The 21376-nt window shown below is 46.1% G+C and overlaps 2 protein-coding genes across 3 annotated transcripts in view; one reads left to right on the plus strand and one right to left on the minus strand.

The window, feature by feature from the left end:
- Positions 1-17298, minus strand: part of YARS1 (tyrosyl-tRNA synthetase 1) — a 42935-nt gene extending 25637 nt beyond the window's left edge. Inside the window, exons 1-4 of the mRNA XM_003276376.4 lie at positions 16341-17298; positions 9096-9242; positions 8776-8951; positions 4625-4754 (exon numbers count right to left, since the gene is read on the minus strand). Of these exons, the coding sequence (XP_003276424.1) occupies positions 4625-4754; positions 8776-8951; positions 9096-9242; positions 16341-16397 (510 nt within the window). The 5' untranslated portion in view covers positions 16398-17298. The remainder of the gene's footprint in view (positions 1-4624; positions 4755-8775; positions 8952-9095; positions 9243-16340) is intronic.
- S100PBP (S100P binding protein) overlaps positions 16671-21376 on the plus strand; it is a 42754-nt gene continuing 38048 nt past the window's right edge. For both annotated transcript variants that reach the window (XM_003276377.2, XM_012511279.2), the window contains exon 1: positions 16671-16842. The gene's annotated coding sequence lies outside the window, so the exon portion shown is untranslated. The remainder of the gene's footprint in view (positions 16843-21376) is intronic.

The raw sequence follows: 21376 nt of genomic DNA on the forward strand, positions 1-21376 counted from the left end.
CAGCCAACAGTGCAGAACTAGCATGTCTCCGGGTTTTCTTTTTTTAAGATAGGGTCTCACTCTGTCACCCAGGCTAGAGGGCAGTGGCGTGATCTCGGCTCACTGCAACCTCCACCTCCTGGGTTCAAGTGATTCTCCCACCTCAGCCTCACGAGTAGCTGGGACTACAGGGGCATGCCACCACACCTGGCTAATTTTTGTATTATTTGGTAGAGATGGGGTTTCACCATGTTGGTCAGGCTGGTCTTGAACTCCCAACCTCAAGTGATCTGCCTGTCTTGGCCTCCCAAAGTGTTGGGATTACAGGTGCCAGCCACTGCGCCCAGCTCCAGGTTTAACCTTGGAAAGTATCTCTTTGATGTGACAAGGGAAAATTTTATTTTCTCATATCAAACATTATAGAGAGCTAGACGTGTTGGCTCACGCCTGCAATTTCAGCACTTTGGGAGACTAAGGCAGGAGGATCACTTGAGGCCAGGAGTTCAAGACCAGCCTAGACAACGTAGTGAGATGCTGTCTCTACAAAAAATTTAATTAAAAAAAATTATACAGATATACAAAGAAAAAGTGAAGTCTATCCATATTTTCCTCCTGCCTTCACAAGGTAACCAGTATCAACAGCTTGGTTTGTACTTTTCTTTCTTTTTTTTTTGGAGACGGAATCTTGCACTGTCTGTCACCCAGGGTGGAGTGCAGTGGCACGAGCTCCGCCTCCTAGGTTCACGCCACTCTGCTGCCTCAGCCTCCTGAGTAGCTGGGACTACAGGCGCCCATCACCACACCTGGCTAATTTTTTGTATTTTTAGTAGAGACGGGGTTTCACCGTGTTAGCCAGGATGATCCGCCCGCCTCGGCCTCCCAAAGTGCTGGGATTACAGGCGTGAGCCACCGCGCCCGCCTGGTTTGTATTTTTCTATCCTTCTCCTTGCTCATACAAATATACGTGCACATGAAGGAAACAGAAGGAAGTTTCTGTTAAGCAAAACATGTATTTGTTTTGTTTAACAGAAAATAGGATCATGCTCAAATTTATTTTCATATATCGCTCTGAAGTTTATTTCCTTTATTAAGATTATGATAAAAAGGATTATGATTAACATAAAGATGCATGAGATGAACAATGTCTTAAAGGACAGACAGGTAGAGAAGGAATTATAATGGAAGAAGTAAAAGAGCTTCCCAGGAAGCAGGGAAGGAAGAGAACAGACACACAGGAAGGCCTATAGGTTGGAGAAGGAACAGCAAATGCATATATTTAACTGGTGCCAGGAGAGAGGTTTGTGCACAGTACAGGCATACCTCAGAGATACTGTGGGTTCAGTTCCAGACAACCAAAATAAAGTGAGTCACTTGGATTTTTTTGTTTCTCAGTGCATATAAAAGTTGTGGTTACACTATGCCGTAGTCTATTTAAAGTGTATAATAGCGTTAATGTCGACAAAAACAACGTACATACTTTAATTTGGCTAAGGTATGGCTAAAAATGCTAATAATCATCTGAGCCTTCAGCAAGTCATCATCTTCTTGCTGGTGGAGGGTCTTGCCCCCACGTCTGATGGCTGCTGACTGATCAGGGTGGTGGTTGCTGAAGGCTGCAGTGGCTGTGGCAATTACCTAAAATAAGACAACAATGAAGTTTGCCACGTCAATGGACTGTCCCTTTCATGAAAGATTTATCTGGTGCAGGTGATGCTGTTTCATAGCATTCCGTCCACAATAGAACTTCTTTCAATATTGGAGTCCATCCTCTCAAACCTTGCTGCTGCTTTATCAACTAAGTTTATGTAATATTCAAAATCCTTTGTTGCCATTTCAACAACGTTCACAGAATCCTCACCAGTAGTTTCCACTTCAAGAAACCACTTTCTTTGCTCATCCATAAGAAGCAATTCCTCATTTGTTCAAAATTTATCATGAGATTGCAGCAATTCAGTCACATCTTCAGGCTCCACTCCTAATTGCAGTTCTCCTGTTATCTCTACCCCATCTACAGTGACTTCCCTCACTGAAGTCTTGAACCCCTCAAAGTCACCCATGACAGTTACCATCCACTTCTTCCAAACTCCTGTTAATATGGATATTTTTACTTCCTCCCATGAATCACGAATATTCTTGATAACACCTAGAATGCTGGATCCTTTTCAGAGGTTTTCAGTTTACTTTGCCCAGATCCATCAGAGGAATCACTATCTATGGCAGCTATAGCCTTTTGAAATGTATTTCCTAAATAGTAGGACTTGAAAGTCGAAATCACTCCTTGATCCATGGGCTATAGAATGGATGTTGTGTTAGCAGGCGTAAAAATAACATTCAACTCCTGAACATCTCAAGCTCTACAGAAGCTCTCCATCAGCGCTCTTAGGTGACCAGGTGCGCTGTCAATGAGCAGTAATGTTTTGAAAAGAATCTTTCTTTCTGAGGAGCAGGTCTCAAAAGTGGGCTTAAAATGCTCAGTAAATCATACTGTTAACAGATATGCTACTATCCAGGCTTTGTTGTTCCATTTATAGAGCTCAGGCAGAGTAGACTTAGCATAAGTCTTTTTTGAGATGGAGTCTCACTCTGTTACCCAGGCTGGAGTGCAGTGGTGTGATCTCGGCTCACTGCAATCTCCACCTCCTGGGTTTAAGTGATTCTCCTGCCTCAGCCTCCCAAGTAGCTGGGGCTACAGATGTGCACCACAACACCTGACTAATTTTTTTTTTTCTTGAGACGGAGTCTTGCATTGTTGCCCAGGCTGGAGCGCAATGGCACGATCTCAGCTTACTGCAATCTCTGCCTCCCGGTTTCAAGCGACTGTCCTGCCTCAGCCTCCCAAGTAGCTAGGACTGCAGTTGCACGCCACCACGACCGGCTAATTTTTGTATTTTTAGTAGAGATGGGGTTTTACTATGATGGCCAGGCTGGTCTCGAACTCCTGACCTCGTGATCTGCCTGCCTCGGCCTCTCAAAGTGCTGAGTTACACGTATGAGCCATCACGCCTGGCCTAATTTTTCTTTTTTTTTTTTTTTTGTAGTTTTAGTAGAGACGGGGTTTCACCATGTTGGCCAGGCTGGTCTCGAACTCCTGGCCTCAAGTGATTTGCTCACCTCGGCTTCCCAAAGTGCTGGGATTACAGGCATGAGCCACCATGCCCGGCCTATTTAGCATAATTCTTAAAGGCACTAGGATTTTTGGAATGTAAATGAGCATTGGCTTCAACTTCAAGTCACCAGCTGCATTAGCTCCTAACAAGAGAGTCAGCCTGTCCTTTGAAGATTTGAAGCCAGGAATCAACTTCTCTCTAGCTATGAAAGTCCAAGATCGCATCTTCTTCCGATAAAAGGCTATTTCATCTACCTTGAAAATCCACTATTCAGTGTAGCCGCCTTCATCAATGATCTTAGCTAGATATTCTGGGTAACTTGCCGCAACTTCTACATCAGCGCTTGCTGCTTCACCTTGCACTTTTATATTATGGAAATGGCTTTTTTCCCTTTAAATGTCATGAACCAATCTCTCAGCCTTCATAAAACTGAAGACAGTTAGGGCCTTTCTCTGGAGTAGGCTTTAGCTTAAAGCAATATTGTGGCTGGTTTGATCTTCTATCCAGACTACTACAATTTTCTGCATATCAGCATAAGTGAAACTTACATCTGTTTCACTTTCTATTTTTCAGGTGTTCACTGGAGTAGCACTTTGAATTTCCGTCAAGAACTTTCCCTATGGATTCACAACCTGGCTATTTGGTGCAAGAGGCCCAGCTTTCTGCCTGCCTCGGCTTTTGACATTCCTTCTTCACTAAGCTTGATCATTTCTAGCTGTAGATTTAAAGTGACAGACGTGCGGCCAGGCGCAGTAGCTCACGCCTATAATCACAGCACTGTGGGAGGCCAAGGTGGGTGGATCACAAGGTCAGGAGTTCAAGACCAGCCTGGCCAAGATGGTGAAACCCCATCTCTACTAAAAATACAAAAAAATCAGCCAGACGTGGTGGCGGGCGCCTGTAATCCCAGCTACTCAGGAGGCTGAGGCAGAGAATTGCTTGAACCCAGGAGGCGGAAGTTGCAGTGAGCCGAGATTGCACCACTGCACTCCAGCCTGGGTGACAGAGCGAGACTCCATCTCAAAAATAAATAAATAAAGTGAGAAATGTGTGACTTCTCCCTTTCAACACTTAGAGGCTATTGTAGGGTTATTAATTAGCCTAATTTCAATATTGTTGTGTTTCAGGAAATAAGGAGGCCAGGAGAGTGAGGAAATGGCTGGATGGTAGAGTAGTCAGAACACACACAATATTTATTAAGTTCATTGTCTTATACGGGCACAGTTTGTGGTGCCCCAAAACAATTACAACATTAACATCAAAGGTCACAGATCGCATATCACCATGCAGATATGATAATAATGAAAAAGCTTGAAATACTGTGAGAATTACCAGAATGTGGCACAGAGACACGAAGTGAGCACATGCTGTTGGAAAAATGGTGCTGGTGGACTTGCTGGACACAGGGTTGCCACACACCTTCAATTTGTAAAAAACACAGTATCTGTGTAGTGCAGTAAAGCAAAGTGCAATGAGACATGCCTGTCATCAAACCAGAGCAGAAAAGGTCATCGGGCCACTCCCTCCCACTTAAGTACCTGCAGTCCGGGGTACAAGAGGCCACTCAGCAAAGGGTGCTCCACCTGCTTTACCACCTCAGCTCCAGCCTTCTTGGAATCGTGCTGTGTGACCACGGAGGAGAGTCTGTACACATCTAGTGTGTACTCTCTGAAGAGGAAGGGAAGAGGGGACAGCTGTAAACCTGGGCCTAGGCCTCAGTTTCCCAGGGCAATCTAAAGCACATTAATTTACTTCCCTAACCTTAGTGTAACCAGGGATCTCAGTTTTAAAAATATATTTTAATCACCAACTTTCTTCTTCTTCTTTCCCTCCCTTCTGGCAATACATGCTTATTTAATTATGCTCTTGCTTAAGAAATTCCAGAGAGGAGGGTGAGGATTCAAAAACTACCTATTGGGTATTGTGCTGATTACCTGAGTGACAAAATTGTCTGTACACCAAACTCCTGTGACATGTAATTTACTCATGCAACAAACCTGCACATGCACCCCTTGAATCTAAAATAAAAGTTGGAAAAAAAGAAATCCCAGAAGCTAATCTTGAAACAAACTAGGCATGGAGCCCAGACTGCAGAATCCTCCTGCTCAGAGGGAGTCTGGAACAATTAGTCCATCACCATCAGTCTGAAGTCAAGATAACACCAACCATACCTCCTGACAGGCAATTATGCAAGACAGCCATCAGAACAAAGACACGCAGACCCTGTATTCTCACCACTCCTGCATGTCTCCCACACCAAGTCTCCCTTTAAAAACACTATGGTAAAATTTAGAATTTAAGATAGTACTTTAGAACACTAGTTCACCATCTTCTCGGTTTGTTGGCTTTCTGATTAAACCTGCTTCTCCTCCTACCAACCCTTGTGTCTTCTGTCTTGGCTTTCAAGTGGCCGGGCAGCCAAACCTGGGTCCAGTTACACTAGGACATTCAAACAGAGCACTGCCTGGTAGCTTCTAAAATGTGATAGACCTATCTTCTCATCTAAAATATTTCTTTATTTTTATGTTTTTCCCTTTTATCTTTTTTTTTTTTTTTTTGAGACAGGGTCTCACTCTGTCACCTGGGCTGGAACACAGTGGTGTGATCACAGCTCACTGCAGCCTTAATCTCCCTGGGCTCAGGTGATCCTCCCACCTCAGCCTCCAAAGGAACTAGAACTATAGGCATGTGCCACCACACCTGCCCAATTTTTCTATTTTTTGTAGAGACGTGGTTTCCCCACATTGCCCAGGCTGGTCTGGAACTGCTGGGCTCAAGCAATCTGCCCACCCCAGCCTGCCAAAGTGCTGGGAAAACAAGCCACAGTACTGGGCTTGTTTTTCTTTTTAAAAGAGGGCTTTAATTAGTATTTTTCTTCACTTCTGGAAAATGTTCTGCCATTATCTCTTGAAATACTGCTTCTCTGCCATTTTCCTTCAGTCTCTTCATTTGGAATGCCTTTTCAACTGATATCAAAATTTCCCAATCTATTTCCATGTTTTTTTGTTTTTGAGACAGGATCTTGCTCTGTTGCCCAGGGTGCAGTATAATGGCACAATCATAGTCACTGCAGCTTTGATCTCAGCTCAAGTGATCCTCCCACCTCAGCCTCTCAAGTAGCTGGGATTACAGGTGCATGCCATGATGCCTAGGTAATTTTTTTGATTTTTAGTAGAGATGAGGTCTCGCTACGCCCACTCTGGCCTCGAATTCCTGAGCTCAGGTGATTCTCCTGCCTTGGCCTCCCAAAGTGCTGGGATTACAGGCATGAGCCTCTGCATCCAGCACCCGCCACTCCCCCACCATTATTATTATTATTATTTTTTTTGAGACAGAGTCTCGCTCTGTTGCCCAGGCTGGAGTGCAGTGGTGTGATCTCGGCTCACCGCAACCTTTGCCCTGTGGGTTCAAGTGATTATCCTGCCTCAGCCTCCTGAGTACTGGGATTACAGGCATAAACCACCACACCTGGCTAATTTTTGTATTTTTAGTAGAGATGGGGTTTTGCCATGTTGGCCAGGCTGGTCTTGAACTCCTGACCTCAGCCTCCCAAAGTGCTGAGATTACAGGCGTGAGCCACCAGGCCTGGCCCTAAAGTCATTTTTGTATATAGAAAAATATCAAGTGACTTTGAAGCAAGATAGCTTTATTTATCCCACCTTCCCATATCCCAAATTCTCTTAAGTTCTTGGAGAATAAAAACCATGCCTGTGTTCTTCACAGGTATAACCCCAGTGCCTAGACTAGCGTCTTGCACATAGCAAGAATTCAATACATATTTGCAAGACTCACTCCCTCACCTTATTCAGGTTTCTGCCTAACGTCATTTTAGTAGAGAGGGCTTCCCTAACCATCACATCCAAATTGAAACCCCTGGCTTCCTGAAAACTTTCTGTACCCTGGCCTGCCTGCTTTGTTTCAGCTATTGCCATCTGATACACATATAACTCATTATTTACTGTCTGTATTTCCTTGCTGGAATGTAAGCCCCATTAGGATAGGGACTTTTGTTTTGGCTTACTTTTGCATATCCAGTACCTAGAACAGTGCTTATCATATACCAGGGGCTCCATAAAGATCTGTAGATTAAATGTAAAAATGAATAAAATTTCAGGTACTCTATGAAGGCTGTAAATTCAAAGATGTTCATATGCTTTACTTATTCATTTCTTTTTCTTTCTTTTCTTTTTTTTGAGATGGAGTCTCACTCTGTTGCCCAGGCTGGAGTGCAGTGGTATGATCTCCACTCACTGCAACCTCCACCTCCCAGGTTCAAGTGATTCTCATGCCTCAGCCTGCCGAGTAGCTGTGATTACAGGAGTACACCACCACGCCCAGGTAATTTTCTGTAGTTTTAGTAGAGATGGGGTTTCGCCATGTTGGCTAGACTGGTCTCAAACGCCTGGCCTCAAGTGATCTGCCCACCTCAGCCTTCCAAAGCACTGGGATTACAGGTGTGAGCCACCATGCCTGGCCCTATTTTTCTTTCTTTCTTTTCTTTTTCTTAGAGATGAGGACTTGCCATGTTGGCCAGGGTAGTCTTGAACTCCTGGCCTCAAGCAATTCTCTCAGCTTGGCCTCCCTAAGTGCTCAGATTACAGATGTGAGCCACCCTGCCCAGCCTATATGCTTTATTTAAAGCCCTAAATGTATCAACAGTGAGGAATGATAAAGAAAATTATATCAGATGCAGTAAAAAGAGAAAGTTACTAGTAAACAAGAGATCTGGGTTCACATCCTGACTCATCTACTTACTAGATGTATAAACTCGGGAAAGTTAAATCTGAATTAATTTCCTTAGCAAAATAATGCTTACTTTAAAAAGTTGTTCTAAGGGTTTAAATGCAAAAGTGACTAATAGAGTGCTATGTACTTATAAATGCATATCTGAGGTTAAGAAAGAGTAAGTTAGGCTGGGCGCGGTGGCTTATGCCTGTAATCCCAGCACTTTGGGAGACCGAGGCGGGCAGATCACTTGAGGTCGGGAGTTTGGTACCAGCCTGACCAACATGATGAAACCCTGTCTCTACTAAAAATACAAAATTAGCCGGGTGTGGTGGCACATGCCTGTAATCCCAGGTACTAGGAAGGCTGAGGGAGGAGAATCGCTTGAACCCAGGGGGCGGAGGTTGCAGTGAGTCAAGATCGTGCCATTGCACTCCAGCCTGGGCAACAACAGCGAAACTCTATCTCCAAAAAAAAAAAAAAAAAAAAAAAAAAAGAGTAAGTTAAACATTAAGACACCAAATATCTATGCTAACATTCCAAATATAAACAAAACTCACAAAGATAAAAAGCAATAACAATTGTTGGGGCGGTGAGAAATAAGTGAAATATTTTTCTTTCACATTTCTTTTATTATTATTTGCTGAGGTTGGAAGAGAAAGGGAGGCTGAATTGTTCACCATCACTCTCTCATATGCTGTGAGTTCTGCAAGGCCAAGGACTTTGTTATGGTCACGTTTATATTTCCAGCAAAAGGACAGTATTAAGGCATTTACTAGTCAGTACGCTTCTGATGGGTGAATTACAAGGACAATGAGGTTTTAATGGACAAAGATTTAAATGGTTCTTAATAGGTCACGCCAGACAGCTTCTAATCTAAATGTGAAGAATGCCTGGACTCCACAGGTCTGTAATTAGCTAGAAGCACCAGAGCCACAAGGAGGGTGGATGATCAAGCACTTACTTGCTGAGCTGGTAATCAGTGCCTTTGATGAACTTGAGCTTCTCCAAGGGCACACCAATGCTCTCCAGCATTGCTTTGATCACATTCTCATAGTAACTGACCCGGAGTTCTAGAAGTTCCCATGGTGCTTTCATGTTATCCAGATATGCGTGGAGGTCCGCAAACAGAATTGTTACCTGGACAAGAGATAAGGGGCCACCAAAATGTGAATTTGTCCAATTACCTCCAACCTATCTCCTCCAGCCCCACCCTGTCCTTGTTAAGTCTCTCTTGGGTCTCCCTTGGGTCATTCCCCAAGGGCTTAGAGCATTAGTTCTTACCTCACACCCTGCCTTCAAGAAGTCTGCAATCTTTGACATGGGCACAAAGTAAGCCACATGTGGTTTGCCCGTGGTTGCTGTTCCCCAGTAAATTTTAAGTTCCCGCTCCTTCAGTATCTCCTTCAGCTTCTCTTCCCCCAGAACCTCCTATTGTGGAAGCAGAAGAGTTAGTTTAATGTCGGTGCCTCACCTTGCTCATCCTTTACCATGTGACAAGGAAAACAAAAGCATGTGTCACTGGAGATCCAGGCTCAGAGCCATCAAGGAGGTCCAGCCATGTTCTCAGTGCAGATGTGATGCCCTACCTTGTTTTAACCTGGTAAAAACTCCATTTTGGCTCCTTCACTTGCAGCCCCTTGCAGCCTCTTACCCACCCCCCTTCCTCAAGGACTTAACTTGTGCAAGCTGACTCCCAGCACATCAAAGAATGCAAATAACTGATAAGATACTGTGGCAAGCTATATCCGCAGTTCCCAGGAATTTGCCCGATTGATAGTACCCTAAGCCCGGGCATTTGTGTCTGGTTGATGGTACCCAAAGCCTCCGCCTCTATCACCTTGTGATGGATTTAAAGCCCCTGCACCCGGAACTGCTTGTTTTCCCATAACCATTTGTCTTTTTAACTTTTTTGCCTGTTTTACTTCTGTAAGATTGTTTCAGCTAGGCTCCTCCTCCCCTTTCTAAACCAAAGTATAAAAGAAAATCTAGCCCCTTCTTCGGGGCAGAGAGAATTTTGAGCACTAGCCATCTCTCAGTCGCCGGCTAATAAAGGACTCCTGAATTCGTCTCAGAGTGTGGCGTTTCTCTATAACTTGCTCGGTTACAACATGGAGAGCCAATGTAAAGTTGGTGCTGCTGCTAGTATCACCCCCGGTGTTGGGGAGTGGGGTCATGTCCCTAACTGCATCTTTGCCTGCAGCAGCTACCCGTAAACCAAAACTAAACTCTAAGCCCCCCAACTGTTGGAATGGACCCCACATTTTGGCCAACAGGATCCCAAAGAAACTTAAAAAACTAGTTCAGGCCAAGGCAGGAAGGAAGGGTCTGACATGCCTCATTATACCCTTCTCCCTTTGAAGTATATTTATTCATTTTTTTGAGACAAGGTCTTGCTATGCTGCCCTGGCAGGAGTCCAGTTGTGCAAACACAGCTCACTGCAGCCTCGACCTTCAGGCTCAACAATCCCCCCACTTCAGCCTTCCAAGTAGCTTGGGGCTACCAGTGCGTGTATGCCTGGCTAGTTTTTTCGGTTTAGTAGAGAAGTCTCACTATGTTGCCCAGGCTGGTCTCGAACTCTTGGACTCAAGTGATCCTCTGGCCTCAGTCTCCCAAAGTGCTGGGATTATAGGCATGAGCCACCCTACCTGGTGATCCTCTGGAGTTTAGACACAACTGACCAGCATGCACATTAAAACACAGATAGTAAGATTGACAAAACAAACTCTCTGTAGCAATAAGATACCGAATTCCAAACTGATTCTGGTATAGCACCACATGACAGATAGCAGGCCCTAAAGGAAATCAAAGTATTTTACCCCAAAAGATATTTCTTTGACATATTGTGAAATGGCCCTGCAAAACTGTCTCTTGTCGGGGGAAATTTGCATTCTGTAGAGAAATCTCCTACCCACACTAAGTCTTTTCTGGAGAGTCTGACACCTTTTAAGGTCAGATAACAGACATTCACCATCAATTCTCTCTGAAGCCAGATACCTGGAGGCTTCCTCTACATGACAAGAACCTTGGCTTCAGCTGGGTGCAGCGCCTCACGCCTGTAATCCCAGCACTTTGGGAGGCCAAGGCGGGTGGATCACGAGGTCAGGGGTCGAGACCAGCCTGGCCAACATGGCGAAACCCCATCTCTACTAAAAGTACAAAAATTAGCAGGGCATGGTGGCAGGCGCCTGTAATCCCAGCTACTCGGGAGGCTGTGGCAGGAGAATCGCGTGAACCTGGAAGGCGGAGGTTGCAGTGAGTCAATATTGTGTGGGCGGCAAGCCACCCAGGCACCGAGGCAAGAGACCGAGGACACGAGCTGTTCCAGTATAATAAAATATAAAACAAGAATAGTTATACCAGATATAGATCTTAGATATGATTATATATCAATATCAATAATCATTAGTTGGCAGTAATTACTCTTTATCCCAATATTATAATAATCCTCGCTCTATAATCACAACCTAGGAAAAACCAGGCCATACAGAGATAGGAGCTGAGGGGACACAGTGAGGAGTGACCGGAAGACAAGAGTGCGAGCCTTCTGTTATGCCTGGACAGGGCCACCAGAGGGCTCCTTGGTCTAGCGGTGATGCCAGCATCTGGGAGGACGCCCGCTGCCAGGCGGACTCGTGGTCTAGCGGTAGCAAAAAGTGTCAAGGAAAACACCCGCTACTTAGCAGACCAGGAAAGGGAGTCTCCTTTTCCCCGGGGGAGTTTAGAGAAGACTCTGCTCCTCCACCTCTTGTGGAGGGCCTGACACCAGTCAGGCTTTCCCGCAGTTATCTGGAGGCCTAACCGTCTCTCTGTGATGCTGTGCTTCAGTGGTCACGCTCCTAGTCTGCCTTCATGTTCCATCCGGTACATCTGGCCCTGCCTTCTAGATAGCAGTAGTAAATTAGTGAAAGTACTAATAGTCTCTGATATGTAGAAATAATGGTGTAAGCTGTCTTTGTCTTCTCTCTCTCTCTCTGCCTTGGCTGTCAGGCAGGGAACGGCCCCCTGTCCAGTGGACACGTGACCCACGTGACCTTACCTATCATTGGAGATGACTCACACTCTTTACCCTGCCCCTTTTGCTTTGTATACAACAAATAACAGTGCGGCCAGATATTTGGAGCCACTACCGGTCTCCGCGAATTGGTGGTAGTGGTCCCCCAGGCCCAGCTGTCTTTTCTTTTATCTCTTTGTTTTGTGTCTTTATTTCTACACTCTCTCGTTGCTGCACACAGGGAGAAGACCACTGACCCTGTGGGGCTGGTCCCTACAATATTGCACCATTGCACTCCAGCCTGGGCAACAAGAACAACACTGTCTCAAAAAAAAAAAAACACCTTAGCTTCCATAACCCTCCTTATCTTAACTCAAGCTGACTTCAACTCTTCAGGTAGAGTTTAACTCTTTCAATCAATTGCCAATCAGGAAATCTTTGAATCCACCTATAACCTAGGACCCCCACCCCCTTTCTGGGCAAACCAATGTATACCTTACTTGTATTGATTTATGTTTTTGCCTGTAACTTGTCTCCCCAAAATGTATAAAATGAAGCTGTAACCCAACCACCTTGGACACATGTTCTCAGAACTTCCTGAGGTTGTGTCAGATGCCATGGTCTTTAACCTTAGCAAAATAAACGTCTAAATTGATTGAGACTTGTCTCAGATACTTTTTGTTTTTTCAAGATGGAGTCTCACTCTGTTGCCCAGGCTGGAGCACAGCTCTGTGATCTCTGCTCACTGAAACCTCCACCTCTGGGGTTCAAGTGATTCTCCTGCCTCAGCTTCCAGAGTAGCTGAGATTACAGGCATGCACCACCACACTCAGCTAATTGTTTGTATTTTCAGTAGAGATGGGGTTTCACCATGTTGGTCAGGTTGGTCTCAAACTCCTGACCTCAAATGATCCACCTGCCTCAGCCTCCCAAAGGGCTGGGATTATAGGTGTAAGCCACCACACCTGGCCTCAGGTACTTTTTGGTTTACATGCCTCTAACTCACTCTCCTTCCTTTCATAGCCAATTTCTTGAAACAGTTGTCTCTTCTTTTGGTCTCCATTTCCTAATCTCCCATTCCAATTTGAATTCCATACTACATCATACTACTAAATTCCATATCACATCACACATAATCTTGCTAAGATCACAGAGGACCTTCATGTTGCTAAATTCAATGAGTATTTTTTAGTCCTCACTCCCTCCCAGAAGCATTCTCCTCTTTTGGTCTCCTTTATTTTATTCTCTTAGTTTTCCTCTTCTCTGCCTGCTTAGATTTCTTTGCAACTGTTCTTAATCTTCCTAGTCATTAAATATTAGCAATCTTTAGGGCTCTGGTCTTTTGTCTTCTCACTCTACAGTCTCCTTAACTGATCCCCTTCAGTTGCTTCAACTACTACTATGAGCCACTAACTCCCAAATCTCCTGCTTACGCCCATATACAGAACCGTGTTCTCGTTACCAACCCAGTCATTCAAACTCAACATGTTCAAAATAAAACTGATGCTCTTGACTTCTTACTTCATTCCCCAACCATCTTTTTCAGGATAGTTTCACTCCTACTTCAGTAAATGGTACCATCACATAGAGTTGTTCAAGGACTCCAAAACTGCTCTTCAACTCTCCTATTTCTCTCTGCCTCTACATCACCACCCAAATCCAGGCCCCATTAGATCACACCAGGATTACTGTAATATTCTCCTAACAGGTCTCCCAAATCTACTCTTACTCCCTCCAATCCAAGTTCTTTTTTTATTTTTTTGAGACGGAGTCTTGCTCTGTCACCCAAGCTGGAGTGCAGTGATGCAATCTTGAGTCACTGCAACCTCTGCTCCCGGGTTCAAATGATTCTCCTGCCTCAGTCTCCCAAGTAGCTGGAATTACAGGTGCCTGCCACCATGCCAGAGAAATTTTTGTATTTTTAGTAGGGATGGGGTTTCACTATGTTGACCAGGTTGATCTTGAACTCCTGACCTCGAGTGATCTGCCCGCGTGGGCCTCCCAAAGTGTTGGGATTACCAGCATGAGCCATTGTGCCTGGCCCCTCCAATCCATGTTCTAAAAGGTAGCCAGAGATAGTCTTTAAAACTCAAAAACTTCTTTAAAACTCATTTTCCTTTTTACAAACCTTTAATGATTTCTTTTTGTCCTATGACAGTATTGGAAAAATTCTAACAGGCCAGTATACCCCTGATAAGAGGTTGTAGTGTTTCCTCAAGTTACGGTTTTGGGAAGCTATTAGAAACCATGATAGACTGCTGGTTTGAATCATATATTACCAGGACTTGTTAAAATCCTGTGCTCCAAGTCTTTTGGCAGCTGATCCCGCATGCTCAAGAGCACCCCTGAATATGTGGACACTTGGAAGGTTCTCGCCACCCAAGAAGATGTCACATTACTTAGCCTTTAAAACCTGAGTGAGGCCGGGCGCTGTGGCTCACGCTGTAATCCTAGCACTTTGGGAAGCCGAATTTGGCAGATAACTTGAGGTCAGGAATTTGAGACCAGCCTGGCCAACATGGTGAAACCCCATCTCTACTAAAAATACAAAAATTAGCCCTGCGTGGTGGTGCACGTCTGTAATCCCAGCTACTCAGGAGGCTGAGGCAGGAGAATCACTTGAGCCCAGGAGGCAGAGGTTGCAATGAGCTGAGATTGTACCATTGCACTCCAGCCTGGGCGACAAGAGCGAAACTCCATTTCCAAAAAAAAACCCCCAAAACAAAAAAACCAATTGAGTCAATTCTAATAGTTTCGTGTATTTTTAGTCTCCAACCAGCACTGTTTTATGGAGAGAGAATAGGAAACAAAGAATCTAGCTAGGGGAAGCATGCAAAAAACTTTGGTTAAGACTAAGTTGTGAACGGAATAACCCAAATGTCCATCAACTGATGAAGGGATAAACAAAATGTATATCCATACAACAGAGTATCATTCAACCATAAAAAGGAATGACGTTCTGCTAGGTGCAAATACATGCATGAACTTTGAAAACATTATGCTAAGTGCAAAAAGTCAGACGCAACAAGACACATATTGTATGATTCTAGTTACAGGAAATGCCCAGAACAGGCAAATACCTGGAAACAGGGAGTAGATTAGTGTTTCCCTAAGGCTAGGAGTAGTGGGTAATAGGTAGCGTCTGCTAACGGGTGCAAGTTATATTACATAGTGTGATGGTTGTGGCCGGGCGCGGTGGCTCACGCCTGTAATCCCAGCACTTTGGGAGGCCGAGGCCGTGGATCACGAGGTCAGGAGATCGAGACCATCCTGGCTAACAAGGTGAAACCCTGTCTCTACTAAAAATACAAAAAATTAGCCGGGCGTGGTGGCGGGTGCCTGTAGTGCCAGCTACTCGGGAGGCTGGGGCAGGAGAATGGCGTGAACCCGGGGGGCGGAGCTTGCAATGAGCCGAGATCGTGCCACTGCACTCCAGCCTGGGCGACAGAGCGAGACTCGTCTCAAAAAAAAAAAAAAAAAAATAGTGTGATGGGTGCACAACCTTGTGAACATACTAAAACCCACCGAATTGTACACTTTAAAAGGGTGAATTTTATAGTATGTGAAGTACATCTCTAAAAAGAAAGAACAGGCTGTGTGGCCCAACTGATGTATCACTGCTCTTAGAAGAAAGCCCAATTTAAAATTGAACAGAACAAGGCCTGCAAGGCTCCTGTGACTTGGTCCCTGCCTACCTCTCCTGAACAAATAAACAAATAAAATGTATACTATGTAGAAACAATAATAAAAAAAAGGCAGAGCAAGGCATGGGGCAGTTCTGGTGCCAGAGGGTTTGTTATTTACATAAAGCGGTCGGAAATCATGCCTCCCTGATAAGGTGACAATAGTTAGAAGCCTGAAAAAGTTAAGGGGTAAGCAATATAAATATTTAAGTGCTTCCTCATAACTTTGCTCACTCCACTCCAGCTAAATTAGCCACAATTTCTGTTCCCTCCATCTGAAATGCTCTCCCTCCTCATTCTTCCATTCTTCCTCTGGTTCACTTCTACTCCTGTAGTTCTTGGTTAACAATCGGAACACTTGTGGAGTGAGGGGGGGGATCCATTTCCTCAAGGCGCAGTTTAGAGGTCACTTCCTCAGGGAAGCCTTCCCTTCTCTCTTTCCTTTTAAAGCTCCCAGTATAGCAACTTGTAGTACTTACTTGAACCGTAATGGGTCATTTTTAACGTCTAATCCCCTTCAGACAAGCTCTGGCAGGCCCTTGACGTATCCCCAGCGACTAAGCACCACGTCTGGCACTTAATAGGGGGGTGGAGTGGGAGTCCTGGATTCAAAGTTTGGCTCCAACACAAGGTAACTGGACGCAAGAGGTGAGCCCACTGTGATTTCTGTGGAACCCAGGGAAGGGCTGCTTGATTGACTAACCGACCAGCAGTGAGATCTACAGCCTCTCTCAGAGCTGCCCCAGCGCCGAGTCCCCGGCCCCACATACTTAGAACCCCGTAATAGGGCTCAAAATCACTGAACCGGGCTCCTAATCCCCAACCGCGCATTTCCAACCCTCAGGCCTGACCTGCAGGTTCCGGGTGATAAGGTGCAGTTTCTCTTCAGGGCTGGGAGCGTCCCCCATGGCTCCGCTACCCCTGCTTCCCCCGCTCAGCCCGGCACCAGAGCCCCTTCCTGGGTCACCGTCGCCGCCGCGTGCCGGGAACTGTCACGCGAGTCCAGCCAGGTTGCATCAGCTGGGCTCGACGCTCCGCTTGCTCGGCCTGGACCCTTCCGGCAGTAGCCGGAAAAAGTGAGGAGCAGCGGAGAGTCGAGCAGGTCGATGAGACGGGAAAAGGTGGAGCCGGTGGGCACGGTGGGCGGTGCGGAGGGCGGGGCTGAGGCGCCTGCGCGGGGCACAACCCTCCTAGAGGCGGGACGGTTTCCTGCCAATCACTGCTGGCTTGCCCTCCCCCTGGCGTTGGCCCGGCTGACTCGGGGTGGGGGAGGTCGGGGAGGGGGCGATAAAATGGCGCAGGGGGCGGAGTGAGGCGCAGTCGTTCGCCCAGGCTTTGGCCCGGCTTCCGGAGGTGAAAAGCGGGAGGGACGAGGGGGTCGGCGTTACCCGGCTTGGAGGGGGATGGGGGCGCCTGTTGCTTCTCCAGGGGGTTGCGCACGCCGTCCGCCCCTTGGAGGGATTGGGAGGCCCACGCCCTGCTGCGAGAAGGGCGCGTTTTAGCTCCTGAGGTGATGGCGAGGGAATGTCCCTGCCCCCCACCTCCAAGTCGCCGGGCGACAGATGCCCCTCACCCCGCTGAGGAAAAGGGAAGCTCCCGGGTCGTCTGAGAGTCGGGGAGCGCCGTCTGCAGTCCCTGTCCAGTGGGGGTGGGGGCCGCCTCTGCCCCGGCCGGCTCGGCGGGAGGCTGTTGCTGGCGGGAAGATAGCCGCGGGCTTTTATGCCGCGTCTCGCGGGTTGGGGCAGGAAGAGGACGACCCATTCCCCGGGGAGATCTGAGGACGGTGGTCCCCGGGAGAGGAGCGCACAGCCCAGGCCTGCTGAGGGGCGGGTTTGCCCCTACTGGGGGAGGGGCGGGGAGAAAACTCTCGCTTCTCCCGCTTTCCGCCGGGAGGCGGGAATTCGCGGTGTCCCCGGAGGAGGGAGATGCAAAGGCCCTTCCTGGAAGGCGACACCGTCCCGGGCCTTTGCATTTGTGAGAGAAAGCCAAGGCAGTATCCTCCAAAGGTTGGGCCTGGGCCACCCTTTCTCCGGGTCCTCAAGGGCTGGAGGCGGCGTCACCAGTTACTTCCAGGGCAAGAGGGAAAGCGGTTATTACCTCGGTGGGCCCTGGAAAGGTCCTAGAAGTGGTTGAATTGTCCACCGCCTGCCCTAACCTGATCTCCGGTGTTTTGTATATTTATTAGGGACTCCAAGCTCTAGCAGACCTGCCTGAAGTGTTTTAAAGCACATTTTCTTTTTGAAAAGAAACCTGTTGCTGCAGCTTAGCAAATCTGTTGTCTGTGTCCATGTGGGAGGAGAATCCTGGCACCCTCATCTAGTGAAATGTTACCTAAAGCAAAGATTTGCAGCCCCGGCTTGTTTTTTCCGTCCTGCAGTGTTTTTAGTTACTTCGAAGGAATTTGCAAAACTGTTACAGATAATTTCAGTTCATTTTGATTTTTTGTAAATGTTGTGCCTATTTTATGGAGCGATAAAGCCTGCTGAGTGTGTTTCGTGCTGTGTGCTTCACATGTATTGCTTTGGGAAAGGTTGGAAATCAAAGGCCGGGGGAGGTCTTGTCCATTGGAAATAATCTCTGCCCTTGGCTGTACCTGTCAGACCCTGCTTGGTAATGGTCTTGACTTTAGAGCTTGAAAGGGGATGTGGGTTTGCATCTGGTGTTGCAGTTTTAGTGGCCTCAATAAAGTAAGGCTTTGTGCTCGAAGGCAGTAGGTTTTCTGAGGTGAGATAAAAATAGAAAGGGAACCAGTTTCTGAGGTTGCAACCAGGAGGTTCGAGAACAGAGAGGGGGAGGTAAACTGAAGTGTGAAGAAGGGGGTGGACAGGTGAGGGAGATGTGGAAGGACAGAATGGGGTCACAGAAAGGATGGGGTGTAGAGGAACTAAGAGATAGAAGATCGGAAAAATATTCTTCCCTTAAAAATAAAGGGATATGGCCAGGCATGTGGCTCACACCTGTAATCCCAGCACTTGGGGAGGCCAAGGCCGGAGGATTGCTTGAGGCCAGGAGTTCAAGACCAGACTGGCCAACATAGCAAAACCCCATCTCTACTGAAAATACAAAAATTAGCCGAGCATGGTGGACGCCTGTAATCCCAGCTACTGGGAGGCTGTGGCATGAGAATCGCTTGAAACTGGGAGGCAGAGGTTGCAGTGAGCCCAGATCACGCCACTGCATTTCAGCCTGGGTGATGAAGTGAGACCCTGTCTCAAAAATAAAAATAAAAAAAAAAGGGGTCCCGGTATTTTAAGTGGAGGTTACCAGACAAGTGCCAAGAAAGGTGGTAGATGGTAGACAGAGAAGTAAGTAAGCCTTCTTTTGACGGAGAAGTAATAAGTAAGGCTGTGTTTGGAATTTCACTGAAGAACTTCAGTTTTATATGAGGATTTCCCCCCTTGCACATTCATTAAATACCAGGTTTTTTTGGTATAGAACTTTTAGGTTTAGAGTACTTTCATAAACATCCTCTTTTTTCTCATGATAATCTGTGTTTGAAGTTAACAGTATTTACCCCCTTTTTAGATGCATGTTCTCATCTGTATTGAGGTTCAGAGACTTGAAGTGAATTGCTGAGGTCCAGTACCTCTATAAAGGATAGTTCAGTGAACATTAATTTGCCTGATATTTCAGATGTCTACCTAGTCTGGTCTTTAGTGACAATATGGTTGAATGCTGGATTAAACTAGATGAGGGTAGAGTATGTTAGATAATTTCAAGCAGGGTCTAGGGGAAATTCCCTACCAGTTTAGCACTCTTTTTTCCTACCGTTCCTATGCTTTTTTTTCTTTTTTTTTTTGAGACAGAGTCTCGCTCTGTCACCCGGGCTGGAGTGCAGTGGCGCGATCTCAGCTCACTGCAACCTCTGCCTCCTGGGTTCCAGCGATTCTCCTGCTTCAGCCTCCCAAGTAGCTGGGATTACAGGCATGCACCACACACCCGGCTAATTTTTGTATTTTTAGTAGAGACAGGGTTTCACCATGTTGGCCCGGCTGCTCTTGAACTCCTGACCTCAGGTGATCCGCCCACCTCGGCCTCCCAAAGTGCTGGGATTACAGGCATCAGCCTCTGCGCGTGACCCTATGCTTCTCTTAAGACTCCAGGGGTCAGGGCAATGATGGTGGTGGGGTGAAATAATAACTATGACCACCAGTTATTTGTCTGTCATGCCTCTAGTGTGCTAAATTTATGTTCACGATCTCATTTAATTCTTGCCACAACCCTATCAGGTAGGTACTGTGATATATGAGGACATTTGATACTTCACAGAGTATAATCATTGTATCTTTCCCATTGACTTCATAATTTTAAAATGTTTTTATTATTTCAAGCATATAAAAAAGTATAGTGGCTGGGTATGGTGGCTCAATGCCTGTAATCCCAGCACTTTGGAAAACCAATGCAGAAGGATTGCTTGACTCCAGGAGTTCAATACCAGCCTGGGCAACATAATGAGACTATGTCTCTACAAAAAATAAAAATTTAGCCGGGTATGGTGGTGTGTACCTGTAGTCCCAGCAGCCCCGGGATTCAAGGCTGCAGTGAGCTATGATCACGCCACTGTTTTCTGCCTGGGCGACAAACCTGAGACCCTGTCTCAAAAATATAACAATAATTTAACAGTATAAAAGTAACATAATAATGAACATTATTATACCTACCATACTGCTTTGTCTTAGGTTACCATATTTGTTTCAGGTCTCATCTTGCTATTTTTTTTCCTTATTTATTTATCGTCATGTAGCCTAAGATGAGATATTGTTTTCTTAAGAAATAAAACGTTGGCCGCGCACGGTGGTTCACACCTGTAATCCCAGCACTTTGGGAGCCTGAGGCGGGTGGATCACGAGGTCGAGATCAAGACCATCCTGAATTCCGGCCTTTCATGCCTATTTTAATAATTTTGTGATATATGTATCCATACATAATACATGGTATTGTGGTTTTTTTGTCGTTGTGTTTTGAGACTGACTCTTGCTGTCGCCCAGGCTGGAGTGCAGTGGCGCGGTCTGGGCTCACTGCAACCTCCGCTTCCTGGATTCAAACAGTTCCCCTGCCTCAGCCTCCCGAATAGCTGGGGTTATAGGCGCGCACCACCAAGCCCAGCTAATTTTTGTATTTTTAGTAGAGATGGGGTTTCACCATGTTGGTCCAGATGATCTCAAACTCCTGACCTCGTGATCTGCCCTCCTCGGCCTCCCAAAGTGCTAGGATTACAGGCGTGAGCCACTGCGCCCGGCCTGTTTCTTTTTTCTTTTTTTGAGACAAAGTTTCACTCTGTCACCCAGGCTGGAGTGTAGTGGTGCGATCTCTGCCCACCGCAACCTCCGCCTCCTGGGTTTCAGCGATTCTCCTGCCTCAGCCTTCTGAATAGCCGGGGCTACAGGCCTGCGTCACCATGCCCAGCTAAATTTTCTTTGTGTTTTTAGTAGAAATGGGGTTCCGCCACGTTGGTCAGGCTGGTCTCAAACTCCTGGCCTCAAGTGATCCCCCCAATTTAGCCTCCCAAAGTGCTGGGATTACAGGCGTAAGCCATCTCCCATATAGTTTCTTTAATAAAGTAATTGCAGGGGTAAAAGATCTGAAATCTTTAGATTAAAATACACATAAGACATCAGCCAGTCACATTGTATGGGCCTTACTTGGATACTGATTATTTTTTAGCCTTAAAAAAAATATGACATAAGATAATTGGAAATCTGAACTGTGTGTTTTATGATAAGGAATTCTTGTTATTTACAGATGAAATGATACAATGCCTGGGATTTGCTTCAAAATAATCTGGTAAAGGTGGGAAGTGGATGGGGCAAGATTAGCTATGAGTTAATAGTCATTGGGGTTGAGTGATGGGTATGTGGGGGTTCATTATACTATTATGTTACTTATG

The sequence above is a fragment of the Nomascus leucogenys genome, chromosome 12, assembly GCF_006542625.1.
Source record: "Nomascus leucogenys isolate Asia chromosome 12, Asia_NLE_v1, whole genome shotgun sequence".
NCBI classification, from domain to species: domain Eukaryota; kingdom Metazoa; phylum Chordata; class Mammalia; order Primates; family Hylobatidae; genus Nomascus; species Nomascus leucogenys.